Source organism: Barbus barbus (genome assembly GCF_936440315.1).
Source record: "Barbus barbus genome assembly, chromosome: 29".
NCBI classification, from domain to species: domain Eukaryota; kingdom Metazoa; phylum Chordata; class Actinopteri; order Cypriniformes; family Cyprinidae; genus Barbus; species Barbus barbus.
Window position 1 is genome coordinate 3517200 of NC_136757.1, and position 22765 is coordinate 3539964.

A 22765-nucleotide genomic window follows, 5' to 3' on the forward strand; every position below is an offset into this window, starting at 1 on the left:
TTACTTCCAGATACCTGCCCCCCCCCCAAATAAATAAATAAATAAAATAAATAAATAATAATAATAAAAAAAAACTACTTAAAAATACTTAAGGAATGTATTGCCCCATCGCTTTATTCTCAGCAGTAGACATATTTGTTCGACTTTAAAGGGGTCATATGATGTGATTTCAAGTTTTCCTTTCTCTTTGGAGTGTTACAAGCTGTTTGTGCATAGATGAGATCCCTAAAGTTGCAAAGACTAAATCCTCAAAACCAAAGGTATATTCTTTATAAAAGTTAAGACTCGTCCACGCCCTCCTAAAAGGCTCATTCAAACACTCCCCCACATGTCTACATCACGATGTGGAAATATTTGCGTAATGCCGCCCAAATATTCACGCATAGAAAGAAGGTGTGGTTTCAGTAACTGCAGTAGTGTTGATGCAGCCTGACAGGAAGACGTTGTGTGTTTCTATGTGAAAGCAAAAGCACTTTATTTAGATTTCCGAAAGTAGATGCAATTAGGAATCTTTGGTTAAGATTTGTTTAAAACATAAAAACACAACCCAAATGTTTGAATTTGTGCAACGCACTTCACTTTTGTGAACCCAGTAGAGTACAAGGCTGGCTATGCATGAAGGCTATTTCTTAAAGAAAAAGGATCAATTCCGACTTTGCTATGACAATCTGGCACTTCTGAAACAGCGACTGTAAGTATGTTTTGTTATTAGTTCAAGCATTTGCTATTGACTGTTCAAATGCGGAGTTTTGCACGTAACATGTCGTGTGTGTGTGTATGAGGGGATCAGGGTCACATCACAGCAGAGTGTACAGCCCGTAAGAAATCGTCTTAACCGCGTGTACTGCAAATACATACGAGCATCATTGTCACGCGACTCTGTTCCTCTTTCTGTTCCTCTATCTGAAATTAGTTCAACAATGGAACGGTCATTCGATTTTTATTGACTGAATGCAAGTGCTTATTGCGATAGAAAACACTGTAACTGATTACGAAATATTTTTGATTGCTGGGGTAGTAATATTATATAGGCCTATTAATAAGGAATGTTACGATAAGAGGTAAATACGGCCCTGCTTACAATTGATTATATTAATGTAAAGTATTTATGCATGTTATATCTGTCTATCTTTGTTGATGATTTTCTTTAAAGAGGTCCTATTATGCTCTTTTACAAAGTCTTGATTTTTTTGGGAGGTGTACTAGAACATGCTCTCATGCTTGTTGATTTTTCCACATAATTTACATTATTTTAATACCTTTCTCCCCAGCCTGGCACAAATGGCTCGATTAGTTCCGGGTTTGATGATGGCCCGCCTTCTGAAAAACAACATGTGTTGTGATTGTTTAGCTGTCCCATTGAGTTGTGATTGGAGAACAGCTTAGGCGGTATTTCAGTACTGTCCCGCCCCTTGCCAAAGCAGCAAGTTCCTCAGTATTGCCATATCAATTCAGGCCCCAAGAATATTGAACAAGAGGATCGCTAGAACCTTTGCACGCACGGATATTGCAAGACATATTAAAGTTTTATATATATTTTTTTTTGTTTTGGCTAAATCACATTTCAGATGGGATGTCAACAACAGCTTAAAAATAACTGTATTTACTATATACATATAAGTGCAATGGTAATATGTATTATGTTTATTGTTCTTTAATTCTAACATTATAACATGAATTGCAGTGAAACTGTTATACAGTTGAATTTATTTATACCATAGTCCCACAGACTTAACACTATTTGTGGCGGCAAATATATGCAAATTAATTCTCTGCCTGCAGGAGACGCTGTTGGAGTGGTAGTGAGCGAGGTGTCCCCATTAACGCTGTACACAAAGCAGAGCTCTGCTCACAAATGCTGCTTTATCAGACATTACATGCAAGATTAATTGAAAATGACATTCAAAATTTTCCTGAAGACAGACGATTTCCTTTAGAACTACAGCCAAATAAAAACATGGGTTTCAATTTTGAAATGTGCAGTGCTCAACCTAGTCTCAGCCACGGACCGTTGGCTAAACGTCTGATGAATATATCACACTTATCTGGAAACACTTCAGGACTTTCGAAGTCGTCATCGGATTGGTTAAAATATACAGGATTTCCGGGAGACGTGAGTGCCGCGTTCTTTAAGTTCTACCTGGAAACAAAGATGCCGTGATGCCAAACTCCCTCGTTAAAGAAGAAAGCTGTTGTGTTTACAACTGTGACAACGAGCGCTTATCAGGATCAACTAAAGGCTGGATTTTCAAAAGTATGTGAAATCTTTAAATTTCGCAGCATAGAATCTTTAAAATATGTCCCAAGAGTTTTACACTCTGTTATTGTGGCAACATTTCCACGCCCCTAAACATGACGCGCCACAAAACGAAATGTGATTAGTTGCTTACCTGTCAGTCAAATGGCCATTTTAAGCGGACAAAGTTCCCAGACCTTCAGCCCTTTAGTCCCCCCTCCCTCAAATATTATGGAAGTAAAACAAACAAACAAACAAACTACTATAGGGGTCAAAATAGAACTTTAATAAAATATAAAGTAAATAAATAAATAAATAAATAAATTGTAATTAAATTGTATTATTTACAAATTACTATTGTAGCTCTAGTCTAGACAGTTACCTATGGCTATTATTATTATTATATTATTATTATTAATACAGTTGTCTGATTGATTTTATGGTCTCAAGCATTCAGAAATCACGCAAAAGAAAATGAAGCAGTTTTACTACGATAAAACCATGGTTAATTTTCTTAAGGGTTCTGATGTCCACATGTTTTTTGTTGAAAAAATGATAGAGGCTGTGTCATCTATAGTGAAGCATAACCGATATGCAATCTCCTGATCAATCCCCAGCCGGGAACAGTAAAAAAAAACGGTCAGATAAGATAGAAGTTGATTTTAATGATCTTTTAGTACAGGGACTTCAACGTCTCCAGGATAAAAAGGTCAAGAGACAGAAGACGAAGGAACGGCGGAAGCGGACCAAAAGATCTTCTTCAAAATGAGAGCAATTCTGAAGTTAATGAGGAAACAAGAATTGGTGAATAAAAGAATAATGAAGTTCATGAGGGAAATACTCAAGTTGTATGATTTTTCAGCTGAATTACAAATGGTGACAAATGAATTAGAAACAATAGAACTTTAAACTCCCATCATGGACATGTGAATGCTAGATGCTGTACCAAAAAACTATGTGCTGTATATATAAGAGCACGTGTATTGATTGCTTTGTGGCTATTTTGTTTGTTTTGTGATAGAGCGGTCGAAACTAGGAGATGCATTTTGCAACCTGTTTGCAAAATGGAATTTCTAGCTGAGACCGAGACTTAAAGTGTTACTCGCACCCACTAGGGGTGTGATATAATGGTTCAGACAAGTGTATACAAGATTTGTATACGTTTTCTAAGGTGTTGCTGCTTTCCTTATAGTTTAAAATAGCAATCTGCATGCTTGCTGTCTGAAGGTGTGTTTTTTTCTGTTGAACTTCTAACCCTGCAAGTGCGGCTTCTGTAGCAAAGGATACATTTCTTGCCTGCATGAGTAGCGGAGGCAAACACAGGCAGAGGGAGAAGAGGGGAAATCGATGGGAGGTTTTTATTATGTGATTAATGCAAATGATATGCAAGGCTATAAAATGCTGGAAGAATGAATGTACGAGGCCGACATGAGTTACTGTTTTTAATAAAACGAAACCATTGTGTTGGTGATTCGTTAACCCTTTTAAACAAGTCTCTGATGGTGATGAATAATGGTAAGCTGTCTTGTTCTTGTGCATACTCAGCACTGTGCATGTCTGAGTGGTGCTGAGGTGGGTTTCGTTGTCGCTTACCCACACGAGTTGCTCTTGGATGAGTCAGGCGATTACCTTTGGATGTCTGGTTTGGTTTCCAGTTGTTCTTATCTTTTGGGGTTCTTGAGAAGCGTGGCTGGTCCCATTGATTTTTCCAGCGGTTGGGCTGATAGCTGTCGTGGACATGGGGGTCACGTTCTCTGTGCTCTTGATGGAGGACTCTGGTGTTGTGATGCAACTGGGTGTTGTCCAGTGCAAGGCTTGAGTCTTTGTTGACAGAGTTCAAGAGTGTGGATGTTTTGTTATCTTTCTTTGAGGCCATTTTCTGCTTGTTGTAGGCCTTCTGTGTTAGGTCATGCAATTGTTGGATGGTCATGGAGTTTTGACAGGCCATGATGCCTAGATGGTGGCTGACTCCAGGATGCAGATTTGTTAGGAAGAGGCTTTTGAAGTTCACATCCTCTTCAAGGTCAGGTTCGTTGTGTGCACCAGAATAGGCTTGTCGGAGTCGGTTGTAGTAAACTTGTGGAGCCTCTTGTCGACCTTTTTTGGTTTCTAAGGCAGTTAACAGTCCATTTTCCAAGTCAGGGTCAGTAAACTCTTTAATCAGAACTTCACGAAGTAGCTGGTAGTCTGACTTCGTTCGACTGGGCTATCGATCTAGGAAGTTTCGTACCTCAGAACTGGACGTGGCTCTATGGAGGTATAACCTGTCTCTGTCAGTCACATGAGGTCTCATTTCTAGATAAAAGTTGACATCTTGCAGATGGGCCTGGATGGTGTGATCTTTTGTGGAGTTCGGGTTGAACTTGCTGATGTTTTTAGACAGCTTGTTGAGGTCTTTGATGGTTATCCCATGTGCAGCTCCACGGTCTGCTTGGATGGGAGATTTTCTTTCGTTGACAGGAAAGAATTCTGTGCCTCACAGAAGGCAGGTGAGGTTTTGGGGTGTGGCCCTTCGCTTCTTTTGCTCTATACCAGTTCTTGGACATGGAACTCTGCTCTGCTCAGGACTGGTGAGGCTGAGAGATGTTTCTCCTTTCTTGGCTCTTGTTTTTGCTCATAAGCATGTTTAAGTTCTCTTCTGACCATTTAGAGCTGATCGTTGGTATCGTCTAGTTGTTGGGTCAGATTGTCTATTTCAGTTCTGTACCTTTCAAGGTGGGCTTTCTCTAGTAGCTGTTCGACATAATGGAGTCTGTTTACCAGGTCTTTCTGGGCAGCCTTCGCATGTTGTTGGTCGAGCTGAGCTGCTGTCAGGGCTGCTTGGAGCTCCTTAACTTATTCCGTTGTTTCCTGTTCCCTCTCTTTGGGTGCTTTTTGTTGATCTTGAACTTTCACTTCCAGCTTGTCTATGTGGCGTTGAGCACATGTCAGCTCCTCTTGAAGGTGGGTGACGTGCTTGTCATTCAGTTTCAGCTGGTTTGTGAAGGCATAGCTCAGTGAGCTGGTGATTTTGACCAGCTCCTCGTGGTTGTTGTTCTGGCTTGAATCTTGTGTCAGGAGTCTTCTCAGGATTAGGATTATTATTAGCAATAATAACAGTTCAAGGGTCTTGGGGGTGAGGCTGTCTGTCGTGCCTCTCAGCCAAGTGTTCACATCTTCCCCTTGGGCAAAGGAGTTTGCAGTCTGCGGCATGTTGGCACGCTGGGGAGAAGAGAGACTGACACCGATCTGTGTGAAGTATAAGCCTATGTGTGGTGCTACAACTAAGTGTTGTGTCAGTGATTTTGGACCACTAGTGTAGTGTGGTGATGACTGTGTTGGTCCCAGGGTATCTAGGTAGACTAGAGGTGTGAAGACTTCGTCACTTTGATGAGGAAGAGGGAAAAGAGAGAAAAAGGTAAAAAACTAATTAAATTAAAATAAACAATTTCTCTTTTTTTTTCAAATGAGGAAAATTCTCTTTTTTTTCTTTTAAATGTTGTTATAAAGGAGGCAAACGATATTATTAAATTTCTGTTTTAGACAAACAAATATAATAATAATTCTGATATCTCTTTCTTAGTCTGACAGGATTGACAACCGTACACCTTACAGTTGTACTGCTCACCAGGGAGGCTGCGAAGGCAATGGTTGCTCAAAACTTATCTCTATTAAACTGATCTCAGCGTTTGGATGAGATGTTAAAATTTGGATTGCGTTTTCAAATGTGGGGAGGCTAGGACCCTGATAGCACACGCACATCTCCAAGACGTCTATTTGATGGCTGCATTTACATCTGCAAGACATATTGTTTAGGGTGTTTGCACATCTGCAATACGTCTATAGGACGTTTCCTTTTAGATGTCAAATAGACGTCTATTAGATGTCTTTAAGATGTTTATGATTTAGAATGTATGTAAAACTAGCAAGAGGTTATGCCTGACTACGAGTAGAGCGTTGTTTTCAGTTGCTACACAACTAATCAACAAAAATAAATTTTGGGTGAAAGAGATTTGTCTCTCTAATTTATTTGAACTTGTAGTGAGGGATAACAATGTTTCCTATTAAGACTCAGCTGTGTCGTTCCCAAGCTAGGATACACAGAGGAAAGAATGGAGAGACAAAGTAAAATTAAAAGTAATAAATGGGCAAAATAAGCAAAAAAAAAAATAATAATAATTTAATTAAGGAGGAAATCAGTAAATAAAAATAGTGTATAACCAAAAGAGGAAGAATGAGCGGATAAAAACTCAAAGTAATGAGTGAGTATAAGTCTGAATAGAATCTATTAATATGGTTAATAAATCAATTAGGTAGAATAAGTTTACTTAAACTTTCAAAGTTCAAGACTTATTTGTACCTAAAATGATTAGGCCCAGAAGAGAATACTAGAAGTAATGATCATATGAAATGATCTGAGGGCAAAATTTGAATGATTCCAAATAAATTGAATGTCTTAATGAAATTTTGAATTTGGCAAAATTAATAATTGTGAACTAGTATTTCCCTTTCTATTAAAAATTGAAATAAGTGGTAAGAAGTGAGAAATTAGAAAGAAAAGGACCAACAAGTGTATTAGTTGAGATGTTTAAAGGGTTAAACCACTTTAGCTATTGAAACACACACTGTATTCAACCACTGGATGTTAATGCTAACTGCTAACCTTTGAGGCTAATGGCTTTAGTATAGACTTGTACAATGTAAACACAACCGTTTCGTTAGCTTAGCAACAGCATGAGTTTGTTTACAATAGCATCGATGTGCTGAGCGTGCACAGTTCAGAGTTGCTCTGGAAGTAGGTTAAGACTTCCGTGTCCTGATCGTAGCTGTGGCAACCAAAACAAACTCTAGTGGACTAGCATCGTTGCATTGCCAGTACAGTTAAGCATGTTACATGAAATGTCGGCGCATTTCAACACTGTACAAATAAACAACACTGCTTTTAGTTGGTTCTGCGATGTAGCGCTTAAACTCTCAGTTCGTTCAGAGTTAAACTTAAACTTTATTCAAATAGCAGCTTCGTGCTGCAGTTGGGGGAAACGGTGTATCATCAAAGCCCGTGCCAGTTTCTCTGGACACGTAAACACAACAGGTTTTCTTCGCTGTTGGTTCAAAGTTAAACTTTACTTGATCAAGCATTTAAAACTCCCATTCAAATCTCTTGGACACACGCAGTGTTGAGCGAGATTAAATTCACTGAATCAGAATCAGAATCAGAATGAGCTTTATTGGCCAAGTATGTTTACACATACAAGGAATTTGTTTTAGTGACAGATGCTCCACAGTGCAACAGAGACAGAGCAACAGGACAGGACACAGATAATAAAGAATAATACACATATCAAAATAGGCAATGTACAAAACAGCAAAAACAAGTGTGGTGAATAAATAATAGAGTTGTGTGTTCCGTGTTTTATTGTCAAGTGTTCATGAGATGGATTGCCTGAGGGAAGAAACTGTTCCTGTGTCTGGTTGTTCTGGTTCTCAGAGCTCTGTAGCATCGACCAGACGGTAACAGTTGAAAGAGGGAGTGTGCTGGATGTGAGGGGTCCAGAGTGATTTTACCAGCCCTTTTGCTCACTCTGGATAAGTATGGTTCTTGGAGAGTGGGGAGCGTTGTACCAATGATACACTCAGCATTCCGGACTAACCCTCTGTAGTCTTCTGAGGTCAGATTTGGTAGCTGAGCTGAACCAGACAGTTATTGAAGTGCAGAGGACGGATTCAATGATGGCAGGGTAGAATTGTTTCAGCAGCTCCTGTGGCAGGTTGAACTTCCTCAGCTGGCGAAGGAAGTACAACCTCTGCTGGGCCTTATTTCACAATAGAGTCAATGTGATTGTCACACTTCAGGTCCTGAGAGATGGTGGTGCCCAGGAATCATCTTAGGTTACGTATGTAACCCCAGTTCCTCGAAGGAATGAGAATCTGTCCAATGGATGGCGGGACGTCACGGGCGAGGGGACGTAATGACCAGCTGGCATAAAAGCACGTGCGGTGAAACCGGCGTCAGCGTCTAAATTGAAGCAAACGCTGGCAGGGATGCTGGAAGTGTGGCCTCGCGACGCAGTATCTCGTTCCTTCGAGGAACCGGGGTTACATACGTAACCTAAGACGTTCCTCTTCAGGAACTCGAGCTGCGTCCAGAGACGCTTTGGGGAACGAGATACCCACGCCACCAGACTTCCCAATCCCTGCCCCGTGTGTATCCTTACGTAGCACATCTAGGACGAGAGAACGGAAGAGCCTGGAGTGGCTTGCATGTCCAGGCCATAGAACCTGACAAAAGTCAGGGGCATAGACCATCCCGCAGATATAAGAGATATAAGATGTGTTGTCGGTGCGAACTAACACATGGCAACCTCTTAGGTCTGGGAGAAAGTATTTCAGAGCCTGAAACACGGCCAGCATCTCGAGCCTGTAGCAAGTGCCAAGCGAGATTATGACCCCTCCACAGACCGTGGGCAGGGTGGCCACTCATGACCTCTCCCCAACCGTTGAGGGATGCATCCGTCGCTAGCGTATGCGGCGACACGGAACTCCCAGCACTGGGCCTTGGGACAAGAGCCAAGGTTGTCTCCACATGTCTAAGGCCCGTAGGCATCTCCGCATGACCTTGATCATGCGAAGCGGGTTTCCCCTCGGGGAGTACCCCTTGGTCTTGAGCCACCATTGTAGGGGTCTCATGTACAGCAGGCCAATAGGTATCACGTTGGACGCAGCTGCCACCAGACCCAGCAGTGTCTGAAACTGCTTGACAGTGAGTGACTGGCCTTCTTTCAACCTCCTGACTTTCGTGAGGATTGACTCGATCCGAGCAGGAGACATACGTGCCTGCACCGTGGTCGAATCCCACACCACCCCCAGATAAGTTGTTCTCTGTAATGGAGAAAGCACACTTTCTTGGAGTTCAGTCTTAACCCCAACACTTTTAAGTGAGCGAGAACAACATCTCGTTGTTGAGCCGCCCTCCGCTCTGATTGAGCGAGAATCAACCAATCGTCGATGTAATTGAGTATGCGGACGCCCCGTAGCCACAGCGGCACTAACGCGGCGCCCACACACTCGTAAAAGTGCGGGGTGAGAATGCTAGGCCGAAGGGAAGTACCCGATATTGGTAAGCTTTGCCCCCGAAAGCAAACCTCAGGAACTTCCTGTGAGTGGGAAGGACGGAGACGTGGAAGTATGCGTCTTTTAGCTCTACGTGACAAACCAGTCCTCGGACTTGAATCCACCCCGTTGAATTGAGGCGGACGAGAACTGAACTGGATTCTGTAGCCTCTCTCTACAGTGCGCAAGACCCACTGAGATACATTTGGCAGGATTCCACGCTGCAAAATAGTCTCCTAAAGGAACCAGTCTCTCGAGACTGGCCTCTGGTGTAATCAGAGCGGCTAGTCCAGAGACCCCCGAAGGGGTGGCGAGCATCTCAGCTCCGCTACGGTTCTGGGCGGAAAAGACTGAGATGTATGCTCGCTGGAGACCGCTGTGCCCCGGAACACCATATGTGGCAGGGTTAGCAGATCAATCTCCTGAGGGCACTGGGGGAGGACGAGCACCGTACGCTGCGGTGATCGTTGCTCTACCCCAGCGGGGCTACCCTCACAAGCCCTGGTCCACTCACATCAGGGCTTCTTGGCCAAAGACCTCTTCGCCTGATTGGCTGGAGGCACCCTTCTTACCGCCCCGACCCCGCTCCCGCGGAGGCGAGCTTGCCTATATGAGGAGCCAGCATGTGGCAGGGGCTGCTCTCACCCAGCAGCCCCGTGAGCTAGAGAGCGGCGAAGGAGAAACCGTTGGAACGCCGCCACCTGCCTCGGGGTGCCCGTCTACAACGGAGTCAACAGCGTCACCGAAAAGGCCGGAAGGCGACAGCGGGGCGTCCAGAAGGAAGACCCTGTTGCGGTCTTAAATATCCGACAGGGTCAACCAAAGATGCCTCTCCGCTGCCACCAGGGCTGCCATAGATCGCCTGATGACACGGGCGGTCTCCTTGGTGGTGCGGAGAGACAAATCAGCGGTTTGCAGCGTTTTCATACGAATGTCCTCCGCACTAAATCCCTCGCCCTCATCCAACTCCTTGAGCAGGTCAGCCGGGCATGCCCGCAACACCACCATGGTGTGCAGACATAAACCAGCCCGACCTGCTGCCGCGTACCCCTTGCCTTCAGAGATGACGCAGCGTCAGGGGACAGATAGCTTGCAAGCGTCTTTTGAACACGTGGCATCGCTCTGTAACCGCGCACACTCGTTCCCATCACATTACTGTAGTAATCGAATGAGGGGATGAAGAGGCGGGCCATGTTTTCCCCATGACCTCGACACCTCAGTGTGGAGGTCGGGGAAAAAAGGCAAGAGTCTGAAACTGCAGAAAACGCTCGTATAACCCTCTCTGCGGTTCGACATGACACTCCACAAGCTCCTCATATTGCTGGGTGAAAGAGGGGGTGCAACATGCTCAGTGTTTCCCGTGTCAACCTCCTCAGAGGAAGGCAAGAGAAACACAGAGGCCGCTGCCTGAGGAGAAGTATCCGCAAGGCAGGCTTCCGATCTCGGGGAGCGGTCATGGGATCTGACAGGTGAGGATGGAGATAGAGACACGCTTGTCTCCGATCCCTCCATCAGATCCCGCCGCGAACCCCACGAGCGCGACCTCCGCTCCGCCTCAGTGGAAGTGGGCCAGCGCCGCGGGGAACGCCAAAGAAAGTTTCTCCTGAAGTCCACGATCATCTCCACAGTTTTGAGTGTGTTCAGCTCCAGGTTGTTAAGACTGCACCATGCAGCCAGCTCCTTAACCTCCTGTCTGTAAGCAGACTCGTCACCATCCTGAATGAGGCCGATCAGTGTGGTGTCGTCTGCAAACTTCAGGAGCTTGACAGAGGGGTCTTTAGATGTGCAGTCGTTGGTGTAGAGGGAGAAGAGCAGTGGGGAGAGAACGCAGCCCTGAGGATCTCCAGTGCTGATGGTAAGAGTGCTGGATGTGGATTTACCAAGCTTTACTAACTGCTGTCTGTCTGTCAGGAAGCTGGTGGTCCACTGACAGACGGAGGTGGGGATGGAGAGCTGAGACTTATTCTGAAGTGTGTCCATGATGATGGTGTTAAAAACGGAGCTGAACAGTGTAACGTTACACAAACAGGCAAGCATTATTCTCTATCGTTTAACCCAAGGAGTCAAATAGCATAGAATGGATGATTTGAAAAGGGACTACACTGACAATCAAACTATGAATAATAAGGCTTTGATAAATAGAATTGAGGAATACGCTCAAAACTATTCTTTATCCACCGATTTATTTCCCTTTGAATCACTGAAGTTTAGCTTCGTTCGGCTAACAGTGACTGGGATTCCCTGGCAGGGAGTATAGCTATTGAATGACACACACTGGAACACAATAATATCAATTCAGCTATAAAACAAGGCATTACTGAAAAGAGGAATATACACAATTTCAACCTTATTGCACGATCTCAGATGTTAACTTTAAGTTCCCTTACTGCAGTTTGAGAGGCAGACTCCAGTTACAGCCTTCTCTGCGTTCATTCATTCATTCATTCATTCAAGTGCGCGCTGCTGACGTCACGTCACACACGCTAGTCTCGGCTCAGAAGCTTCTCATCTTTCGTCAGCAGCAATAGAGAAGATTAAATAACGTGGTTTATGCCCAAAATTTAGATTAATCTGCCCAAGGTTCTCCACCAATACAATGTAAGGTAATATGTAATTTAAAGGGAAACTCAAAGAGAATCATTTATGATTTTATAGGGAATTTGAACAGTTTCACGGCTGGTCACTGAGTCGGCAGCGATTCACTGAACAAGCCGTATAACATCAACTCTGCACTGGATATTAAAATCCAAAATATAGTGAAAATACTATTAAATAGCACAGTAACAAGATCTGCATTTTAATTGTCAGTTTCCATAATAGTGAGTGTACAGCTTGTATAACAGTGTACATTTGCTGTGCCCTCAAAATAACTCAACACACAGCCATTAATGTCTAAACCGCTGGCCACAATAGTGAGTACACCCCTAAGTGAAAATGTCCAAATTGGGCACAAAGTGCCAATGTTTTGTGTGGCCACCATTATTTTCCAGCACTGCCTTAACCCTCTTGGGCATGGAGTTCACCGGAGCTTCACAGGTTGCCACTGGAGTCCTCTTCCACTCCTCCATGACGACATCACGGAGCTGGTGGATGTTAGAGACCTTGCACTCCTCCATCCTCCATTTGAGGATGCCCCACAGATGCTCAATAGGGTTTTGGTCTGGAGACATGCTTGGCCAGTCCATCACCTTTACCCTCGGCGTCTTGGAGGTGTGTTTGGGGTCGTTATCATGTTGGAATACTGCCCTGTAGCCCAGTCTCCGAAGGGAAGGGATCATGCTCTGCTTCAGTATGTCACAGTACTTGTTAGCATTCATGGTTCCCTCAATGAACTGTAGCTCACCAGTGCTGGCAGCACTCATGCAGCCCCAGACCATGACACTCCCACCACCAAGCTTGACTGTAGGCAAGACACACTTGTCTTTGTACTCCTCGCCTGGTTGCCGCAGCACACGCTTGACACCATCTGAACCAAATAAGTTTATCTTGGTCTCATCAGACCACAGGGCATGGTTCCAGTAATCCATGTCCTTAGTCTGCTTGTCTTCAGCAAACTGTTTGCGGGCTTTCTTGTGCATCATCTTTAGAAGAGGCTTCCTTCTGGGACGACAGCCCAGACCAATTTGATGCAGTGTGCGGCGTATGGTCTGAGCACTGACAGGCTGACCCCCACCCCTTCGACCTCTGCAGCAATGCTGGCAGCACTCATACGTCTATTTCCCAAACACAATCTCTGGATATGACGCTGAGCACGTGCACTCAACTTCTTTGGTCGACCATGACGAGGCCTGTTCTGAGTGGAATGTGTCCTGTTAAACCGCTCTATGTATGCAGCTCAGTTTCTGGGTCTTGGCAATCTTCTTATAGCCTATGCCATCTTTATGTAGAGCAACAATTCTTTTTTTCAGATCCTCAGAGAGTTCTTTGCCATGAGGTGCCATGTTGAACTTCAAGTGACCAGTATGAGAGAGTGAGAGCGATAACACCAAATTTAACACACCTGCTCCCCATTCACACCTGAGACCTTGTAACACTAACGAGCCATATGACACGGGGAGAGAAAATGTCTAATTGGGCCCAATTTGGACATTTTCACTTAGGGGTGTACTCACTTTTGTGGCCAGCGGTTTAGACATTAATGGCTGTGTGTTGAGTTATTTTGAGGGGACAGCAAATTTACACTGTTATACAAGCTGTACACTCACTACTTTACATTGTAGCAAAGTGTCATTTCTTCAGTGTTGTCACATGAAAAGATATAATAAAATATTTACAAAAATGTGAGGGGTGTACTCACTTCTGTGAGATACTGCACATAGTAGTTAAGGCCACCTAACGTAAAGTGGGACCATTAATTTTATAACATGCAATTATTGTGTACTTCCTTAATTTTAAAACATACCTGCATGTAATTGTATTTTTTAAAGGGTTCCTATTCCAGAGTCCACTCCAAAGGGATTTATTCTACATATCAGAAAGTACTTCTAAACTTTCTAAACTCCTTCAAATGCCTCAATTGCAGTCCTGAATTTTCTTTTGGGAACATACATGTCTGTGTTTATGTAAACTTTGTGTGTTTTTGACAGTTGACACAAAATAGCTGGCTTTCTGGGGAAAAAAAGGTTATGTTTGTTGTTCCATAGCAGATACGTAACTGCCATACACTAGCCATAAAGCCACAGCCCTCCTCTGGAAAGGGGTGGGGAACAGCAGCAGGTTATTGCATTTAAAGACTCACACATGAAGACAGCACGCTTTTACTTCCACATAAAAAGAGGTATTAACAGCATGGAATATTAGATGTTCTGTGGTGATGTAGATGCTATACATCTTGTGAACAGGGTAAATATAGAACCCCTTTAATTTCTGTAGTTATGTCTATTTTATAATTAAACTTGACCCTACCCCTTAAACCACTCGTACCTAACTATTCCACAAAACCCGTCCCTATTTTTAACTGTATCACACATCTATAGCAGCAAAACTGTTTTGTAATTCAGGAACACACAAATTGCATTTACTGTAATAACAATACATTTTTAACATAATATTAGTTAATGACACATTTTACACAAAAACACAATTTATTATTGTATAATAGTTTTTTTTTTAAATAGCACCAAACATTGTCCCCCATTGAATGTGCCTTTATGCAGTTGTATGGATTCCATTGCAAAACAAGAAATCCACATCCAGGCACTCACATAGCAAGCGAAGTACAAAAACTTTTATTAGACAGAACTACATATTAAAAAACATCAATGCGCGTCAGCCCAAGAAGGCCTTCATCAGGGTGTAAGACACTTCACTTACTATGTGAGTGCCTGCATGTGGATTTTTTGTTTTGCAACGGAATCCACTTTTTGTTTTTTGTTTTTGACTTTTGTTCACGCTCTGAAGTACCCATAGTCTCGCTTGTGATCACTTGACTTGCCCCTGTTCTAGATAATTTTCTTCTTTGAGTAAATGATGTTTATCTGAAAGTGTAAGAATGCAAACAGGTTTTCTGTAAGGGGCAGGTTGGAGTTGGGTTAGAGGATAGAATATATTGTTTGGTCAGTAAAAAAGTAATAGAAGTCTATGGAAAGTCCCCACAATTCACAGAAACAAATGTGTGTGTGTGTGTTTTAATGCCGTGAATGACTTGTTTTCTGTTTAAAGCTGTTTTGATTTTTTTCTATGTTGCAAAAGCTCATTAACAAGCATCAATGCATCCTTAATAATGATATGAGGAGAGATATAACTATTTTCACTCGTAGACTTTATAGAAAGTTCATGTTATTTGTAAGCTATCTATTTGCATTCATAGTGTCTATAGTTGAAAAAATTGCATTATAATACAACATGGAAAATCTGGTTCCTGTCCAGAATATCCTTTCTTAGAAATCTGTGTCAGTAAGTGACACTGTTTGTGTAATGTGAGACTTGTGTGACATATCTATATTATTGTCAGATATGCAAAAGCATTTAAATTGATGCAGGAACTGGGTTAAGCAAATTGAATGTAAATGTAAAATATATGCGAATAACCTTTCTGTTTTAAGGTCACTGTTTCCTTAATTCCAGTATGATTTTATGAAACCACAGATATTTTTGCTGTTTTTTGCCTAGTCCATTGGAAATCTATGAACTGATGTTTTCCGCATTTTCAGAATTAAGGGAAGCCATTAACTGTTTTTTATACACAAAATGTGATGTAACACCATAGTAATCGCATTAACTTTCATAAGTGAGAAATCTTTGTGACTCTGATTCAACTATAAAACCACTCCTGAGAGTTTGATTTAATCTGTAAATTTATGTATGAGGAGATGTTTGTGGTGTAATGCTCTACTTAGTAACTGATTGACATATTCTTCGTGAGTTTAGATATGGAAATAGGCATTTGAATCAGTGAATAGAGTGGTTTAAGCAAATAACAATGTGTTTTAAGCAAATTAAGAGTACTATATGAGTCTCACTTCTCTCAAACGGCTAGCCACTTCACATACCTGTTTCATGACCAGCGGTTCATCTAAAACCATGCTTCTCATAAGAATTTGCGTTTTCCTTTTGTGTTTTACCAGTTGTTCCTTTTTCAAAATTTCTTTGCCACATTCCACGTCTGACTTCAGCTTGGAGGGAGATTATGTATTGGGTGGCCTTTTTGCTTTACATGAAATTGACCAAGTGACACCCCTTTTCACCCCGGAGAACACTGAATGTATCAGGTAAGCAAAGACCTTTTACCAGTCTAGGGTTATCGCTACGCAGTATTTTAAATCAAAAAAGCATTTCATATTTCGAAACCGAATATTCAATTACATGATATTAACATCCTCATTGGTGTTTTTTAGGCACAGTACCTCTGCATCTGGCTATCAGATGTTGCAAGTGATGAGGTTTGCTATTGAGGAGATTAATAACTCCACCACCCTTCTACCCAATGTTTCTCTGGGCTATGAAATTTTTGACCATTGTTCTAACACAAAGAACTTCCGTTCAGTGTTAACTTTTATCTCAAAGAATGGCTCAATAAAACCTACAGAAAAATTAAACAACTATCAGCCTAAAGTGATTGCTTTAACAGGGCCATACGGAAGCACAAGGACTATTACACTCGCACCACTGATTACAATGGGCCTTATACCAATGGTAAATTTAATTTCTTTTTACAAAACAAAATATCAAGTTACTATATAATGCTACAGTAAATGAATTGTTTATAATATAGTGTTTTCTTCTCTTTCAAAGGTGAATTATGGAGCTTCTAGCTATGCATTAAGCAATAAACTTCAGTATCCTACTTTTGTAAGAACAATCCCTAGCAACAAAGACATGGTAGAGATGATTATTCACATCATACGTTGGTTTGGATGGAACTGGGTTGCCTTTCTTGGTAGCCAAGACAATTACAGTTCAGATGGACTAAAGCTGTTTAACAAGTATATCAGCAATACTGGCATTTGTTTGGCCTATCAAGAGGGTCTGAGCCTAAATGCAAACTATAGTCAAACGCTTAAAAAGATCGATATGCTCAACATCAATGTCATTGTTGTTTTTGCTGTGCCACAATATGCAGTAAACATAATCAAAACAGCTATAGCGAACAACATCCGAGAGAAAGTATGGATTGCGAGTGAAACCTGGGCTATGAATCAACAGCTTCCAAGAGAGCCAGGAATTGGGAAAATTGGAAAAGTCATTGGCATTACGGATAGATTGTTGTCTTTGCCTGGATTTGATGACTTTGTCTATAAAGACAGGAGAACAATTAATACCTACAGCGCTGAGAGTAACGTCCAGAGTAAGAGTAAGGCATGTAATCAAGTTTGTGATTACTGCCCATTGTTGACCGCAGAAGAGATTATAAACGAGAATCCCTCATTCTCCTTCTCCATCTATGCTGCCATGTATACCATAGCTCATGCATTACATAATGTTCTGCAGTGTGACATGAATGCATGCCCAAAAAACACAAAGGCCAAGCCATACATGGTAAGTGAATACATTTTAATTAATTATAAGATACTGCAATGTTTTGATTAATTAGATAATTAATAAGTATATTATATTATCATTTATAGTATTATTATTAAATAGATGTATAAATAAATATTTAAATTATTATATTATTATATAAATATAATATTTATGCTATGCATGTTATAATATTATTATTTATTAATTATTTGTATTTTTTATTTGAACACACTTCACCATAGCTTATGAGAGAAATGAAGAAGTTGGATTTTCCACTTAACGACCGCCAGGTGAAATACGATGAAAATTATGATACAACCATCAGTTTTGCAGTTGTGCACTGGCGCACTGACGTGAATCCTCCGCAGTTTGAGATGGTGGGCACATATGACACATACCCAAAAACTGCTTTTGCCATTGACAACTCTCTCCTGCCCTGGCTTACCAATGATTCTGTAAGTCATACTTATTTATTTTTGGTTAGCTTTTATCTAAACATTTACCTTAGTTTTTCTCAACCTGTTTGACATATTTCTACAAATGACAATACTCTCAAAACAATTAACACAGCTGTCTAGCAAAACAATTCATACTAATTATTCAGTTAACACAAAAAGCAAATACTGATGTCAAAACTTTCTCAGTTGATAACATATTCATACAAATGTATATTGAAAAAGCCCACTTATAAAGTTGACACAATAGAGAATTTTTGGTAACACTTTTGTATAGGGACCAATTCTCATTATTAACTAGTTGCTTATTAGCATGCCTATTATTAACATATGTGACCCAAGACCACAAAAACAGTCATAAGGGTAATTTTTCAAGATTGATATTTATACATCATCATTATACAAAGCCGAATAAATAAGCTTTCCATTGGTGTATGGTTTGTTCAGATAGGACAATATTTGGCCGAGATACAACTATTTGAAAATCGCCTTTAAAGCTGTCCAAATAAAGTTCTTAGGAATGCATATTACTAATCAAAAATTAAGTTTCATTATATTTACGGTAGGAAATTTACAAAATATCTTTCTGGAACATGATCTTTACTTAATATCCTAATGGTTTTTGGCATAAAAGATCATTTTGACCCATACAATGTATTTTTGGCTATTGCTACAAATATACCCCAGCGACTTAAGGTCCAGGGTCAGATATTGGCTGTTTATTAGTGCTGATAAAGCACATATCTGCATGACCATATGCTACATCCCTAATCCTACCCAATACCCAAACTTAACAACTACCTTACTAACTATTAATAAGAAGCAAATTAGGAGTTTATTGAGGCAAAAGTCAAAGTTAATTGTTTGTTAATGCCGAGAATTGGAACTTAAAATAAAGAGTGAGTTATCTTTTACCTCATCTTTCCCCAATACTTTCAGTGCTCAGTCTTGAAAGTGAAGGGGGAAATCTTCCTCTTTCCTCTTCACAGATTCCTTCATTCACACTTTAGTTTAGGGATCAATTCTCACTATTAACTTAGATTTTTGCCACAATAAACTCCTATTTTGCTGCTTAATAATAGTTAGTGAGGTAGTTGTTAAGTTTAGCTACGGGGTAGGATTAGGGATGCAGAATATGGTCATGCAGAATAAGACATTAATATGTGCTTTACAAGTACTAATAAACAGCCAATATGCTATATGCATGTAAATAAGCAACTAGTTAATTGTGACAACTGGTCCTTAAAATAAAGTCTTACCTTACACTACACACAGAGACTTCTCTGCCTTTTCCGCTCATTTATTACATTTGATCTTGGTTATCTCAGATAATCCCCTTTATGCAAAGCAAATGCAAAGTAAATTCCTTACTCATGCATAAGATATCAATTTGATGCCAGTGGAATAATGAAGTTGGCTTTAGTTTAGTTGTCTGTTAGCTTTTTGTATTTTGTATTGTTAAAAGCGCTATATAAATAAAGGTTAGCAGGTCTGATAAATTTGTGTGTAGTGTTTATGTAATTAGAATTTTTTCTAAATTACATAGTGTTCAGGCTGTGTTAATTGTTTGAGAACACTGATCTTAGTTACAAAAACTGTAAATATAATACCATATTTTCCATTCCTTAAAGGTTCCTTTCTCAAACTGCTCTATTGAGTGTAAGCCAGGATATTCAAGGCAACCTGAAGGTTTTCATAGTTGCTGTTTTACATGTAAAAAATGCCCACGTAACAGCTATGTGGATTATTCACGTAAGTACCTTAGCTCAATGACACCTTGGTATTTAAGCATCTTCAGTCAATTCTATCACCAATACTTTACTGGAATTAGGATACTTTTTGAAATGTGAAAACAAAATATTTTCCCACACGTATTTAATATTATCATGGCTCTTGGTTAAAACGTTATTACTTAACATTCATATTATTGTTTTTGTTTGTTTGTTTGTTTGTTTTTGTTTTTTTACAGGGGACCCATATACCTGTTTTTCCTGTTTAGAGAGCGAATGGTCTGATGAGGGCAGTACGACATGTAAAATACGGATTGTTGTCTATCTTGAGTTTGCAGAAATGTCCTCTGTCATTGTCATGTTTTCTACCACATTCCTAATTATTCTCCTTATTGCCATACTTTGCCTTTTTGCCTACAACTTCAACACGCCTGTGGTAAAGTCTGCTGGAGGCAGCATGTGTCTCCTCATGTTAATGTGTTTGATTATGTCTAGCATAAGTGTGTTCTTTTTCTTTGGAAAACCCACATTTGTATTTTGCCTCCTGAGAAATGCCATATTTGCATTTTTCTTCACTATCTGTATTTCCTGTTTGACTGTCCGTTCCTTTCAAATTATTTGTGTTTTTAAAATGGCTGCTCAGTTTCCAAAGCTACACAGCCTTTGGGTAAAGCACAACGGACAGTGGCTCTTCATTGCATTTTCTTCTTTCATTCATTTCATTTCTTGTGTGATATGGATGACTGTCTCTCCTGACAAACCCATTGCTGACTCCTGGACTTTTAAAGACCAAATTATGCTCATGTGTGAAATGGGGAACGCAATAACCTTCACCATAGTCGTGTTTATAAGTTGGTTTCTTGGATTCCTGTGTCTCATATTTTCTTACATGGGAAGAGATCTGCCTAAAAATTACAATGAGGCCAAATCAATAACCTTCTGTTTAATTTTGTACTATCTGAGCTGGATTGTATATTTCACAGCATACCTCTCTGTCAAAAGCAAGTACATCATGCTTCTGAATGCAATGGCCCAGATATCTAGTATATACGGAATTCTCTTCAGTTATTTCATACCAAAATCTTTCATCATGATATTCCAACCGCAAAAGAACACTGCTGCATACTTTCAAACATCTATTCAGAATTACACCCAAACCATTAGCAGGACATAGATGACAACAACAAAGACGCATTTAAAGTCAATCCATCCAAAGGAATTGCAGTTCACTTTAGTTGGAGGATGCTTGTGTTTTTAAAGCCCAATTGTAGACATTTGACAGATAACATTATTTGACTCTCTACGCACCTTGTAAACATTAGCATATAAGAACTTCCATGTATGTGGTTAAATTTGTTGCTCAAGGTCAGATTGTTGATAGAGTAATCTTAACTCTTAAACACTTTTGGTGGCTTAGATTCTTCACTATTATGCTGCTACTGTCTTAAAGAAACGCCTAAAGTAACAATAGTTGGTTACACTTTAGAATAGGGAACACTTATTCACTATTAACAACAACTTTTCCCTCAATAAATTCCTAATTTGCTGTTTATTAATAGTTAGGTTTAGGTATTGGGTAGGATTAGGGATGTAGAATAAGGTCATGTAGAATAAGGCATTAATATGTGCTTAATTACTACTTATAAATGGCTAATATTCTAGTAATATGCATGCTAATAAGCAACTACTTAAGAGACCCTAAAATAAAGTGTTACCCAATAGTTTCACTTTAGCAAAGTCAAATATACTTCTGTACATCCAAGTACATTGATATGTAAATGTATTTGTATACTTAACATGAAATAAAAATATTTCAAATATGTATTTTTCACTAGGGTGTGCAGTTAGTTTCCAGGAAGCACACATGAGGCAGTCTGTCCATGGCATCAAAGTTCCATATCACTTCGCCAAATGATTTCTGTTATGTTTCAAAGGTCCTTACAGCCTGCAACAGCAGATGAAAGAAAATGATCCACAAATACACTAACCAAACAAATCTGACCAACAATAGGACATATATATATATATATATATATATATTTTTTTTTTTTACCTTTTTTGGTTTTTCCAGTTGTTTACACACTAAAACTGAAACACACAGTTCTCTACATTAGACACTACATTCAAAGTTCAGTTCTCTTTAGCCCCTTTTGAAAGCAATGCTAATCACAATGCCAAGTTCCTCACACCAATTGGTTGCATTTACTCCTCTCAGATATCAATAGAAGGCTGGCTAGTTGCTGAATTGTTTACTTAGAAATCAGAGTTTTAACACTATAAAAGCTTTCGTTTTTTGAAATGTTGTAGTGGATAGAAGCAAAAAAGAATGGCAACTTCTTCTCACACCACAAAAAATTTGCTCTTAGATAAAACAACACAACCTCTAGTGGACAACAGGAAGGATATCATTAACATAGCGAAAATGCTTTGTTTTTGCATGAATAAATGGTTCACCCTTAAGGTTCACAAGTAACTAATATTGTTTTTTTTCCCCCAAAATAAAGTTGGATTATTTTATATTGATAAACAAAAGACATCAACTTTTAATCTTTGCTGTGCATAGGAATCATGAACATTTGCTCTGGTAAGTCATGTCAAGTCAAATCACCATTATTTATAAAGCGCTTTTTACAATGCAGATTGTGTGAAAGCAGCTTTACAGTATTAAACAGATAAATAGTGTGTCAAAATAGTGTTCTGTTCTCCTCTGGCCAGATGAAACCAGAGGTTTAATTCTAGGCTGCAACAAAGTCAGATTGTGCAGAGGACTCATCTGGTTCCCATGGTCTTATGCCGATGGCCGTATAGGTGATGAGGTCTTCGGAGGGGATCTGTCACCTAGTTGGCATGGTCTCCACTGACATTCAGGACTGTAGACGTCATCTCTAGGTGCTGATCCACCATCTGGGCTGGATACAGACTGGATCTGGTGGCTACGGTGACCTCGGAAAAACAAAAAAACAGACTATTATTAGAGTAGATTTTTTATTTTTTATTTATTTAGTTTGACAGGGACATTGTACATTAATAAAAACATTCCTGTAAATGTACCAGAATTAGCCAAAGGCCATTAGCCATTAGCCATTAGATGCACTTCTTCTAACGATGTAACAAGTACATTGGGTGTTATGGGAAGTGTTCCCGGTTCCAGTTGACCTAATTCATGCAGCCTAACAGTCCTTTAACGGATCTGATTTTTAAAAATGTGTTAGTGTGTTATGTGTAAGCCAGGATAAAGAGATGGGTTTTTAATCTAGATTTAAAGCAAGAAAATTTACATTAATCATGAGAAA

At 40.2% G+C, this 22765-nt stretch overlaps 1 protein-coding gene across 1 annotated transcript; it reads left to right on the forward strand.

Annotated features, from left to right (window-relative positions):
- Positions 1-15811: 15811 nt before the first annotated feature.
- tas1r2.1 (taste receptor, type 1, member 2, tandem duplicate 1) lies at positions 15812-21294 on the forward strand. Its single transcript, XM_079384137.1, has 6 exons — positions 15812-16035; positions 16162-16459; positions 16559-17302; positions 17530-17742; positions 19374-19494; positions 19712-21294. The coding sequence occupies exons 1-6, from the start codon at positions 15824-15826 to the stop codon at positions 20644-20646; spliced, it is 2523 nt and encodes an 840-aa protein (XP_079240263.1). The 5' UTR covers positions 15812-15823; the 3' UTR covers positions 20647-21294.
- The last annotated feature ends 1471 nt before the right edge of the window (positions 21295-22765 follow it).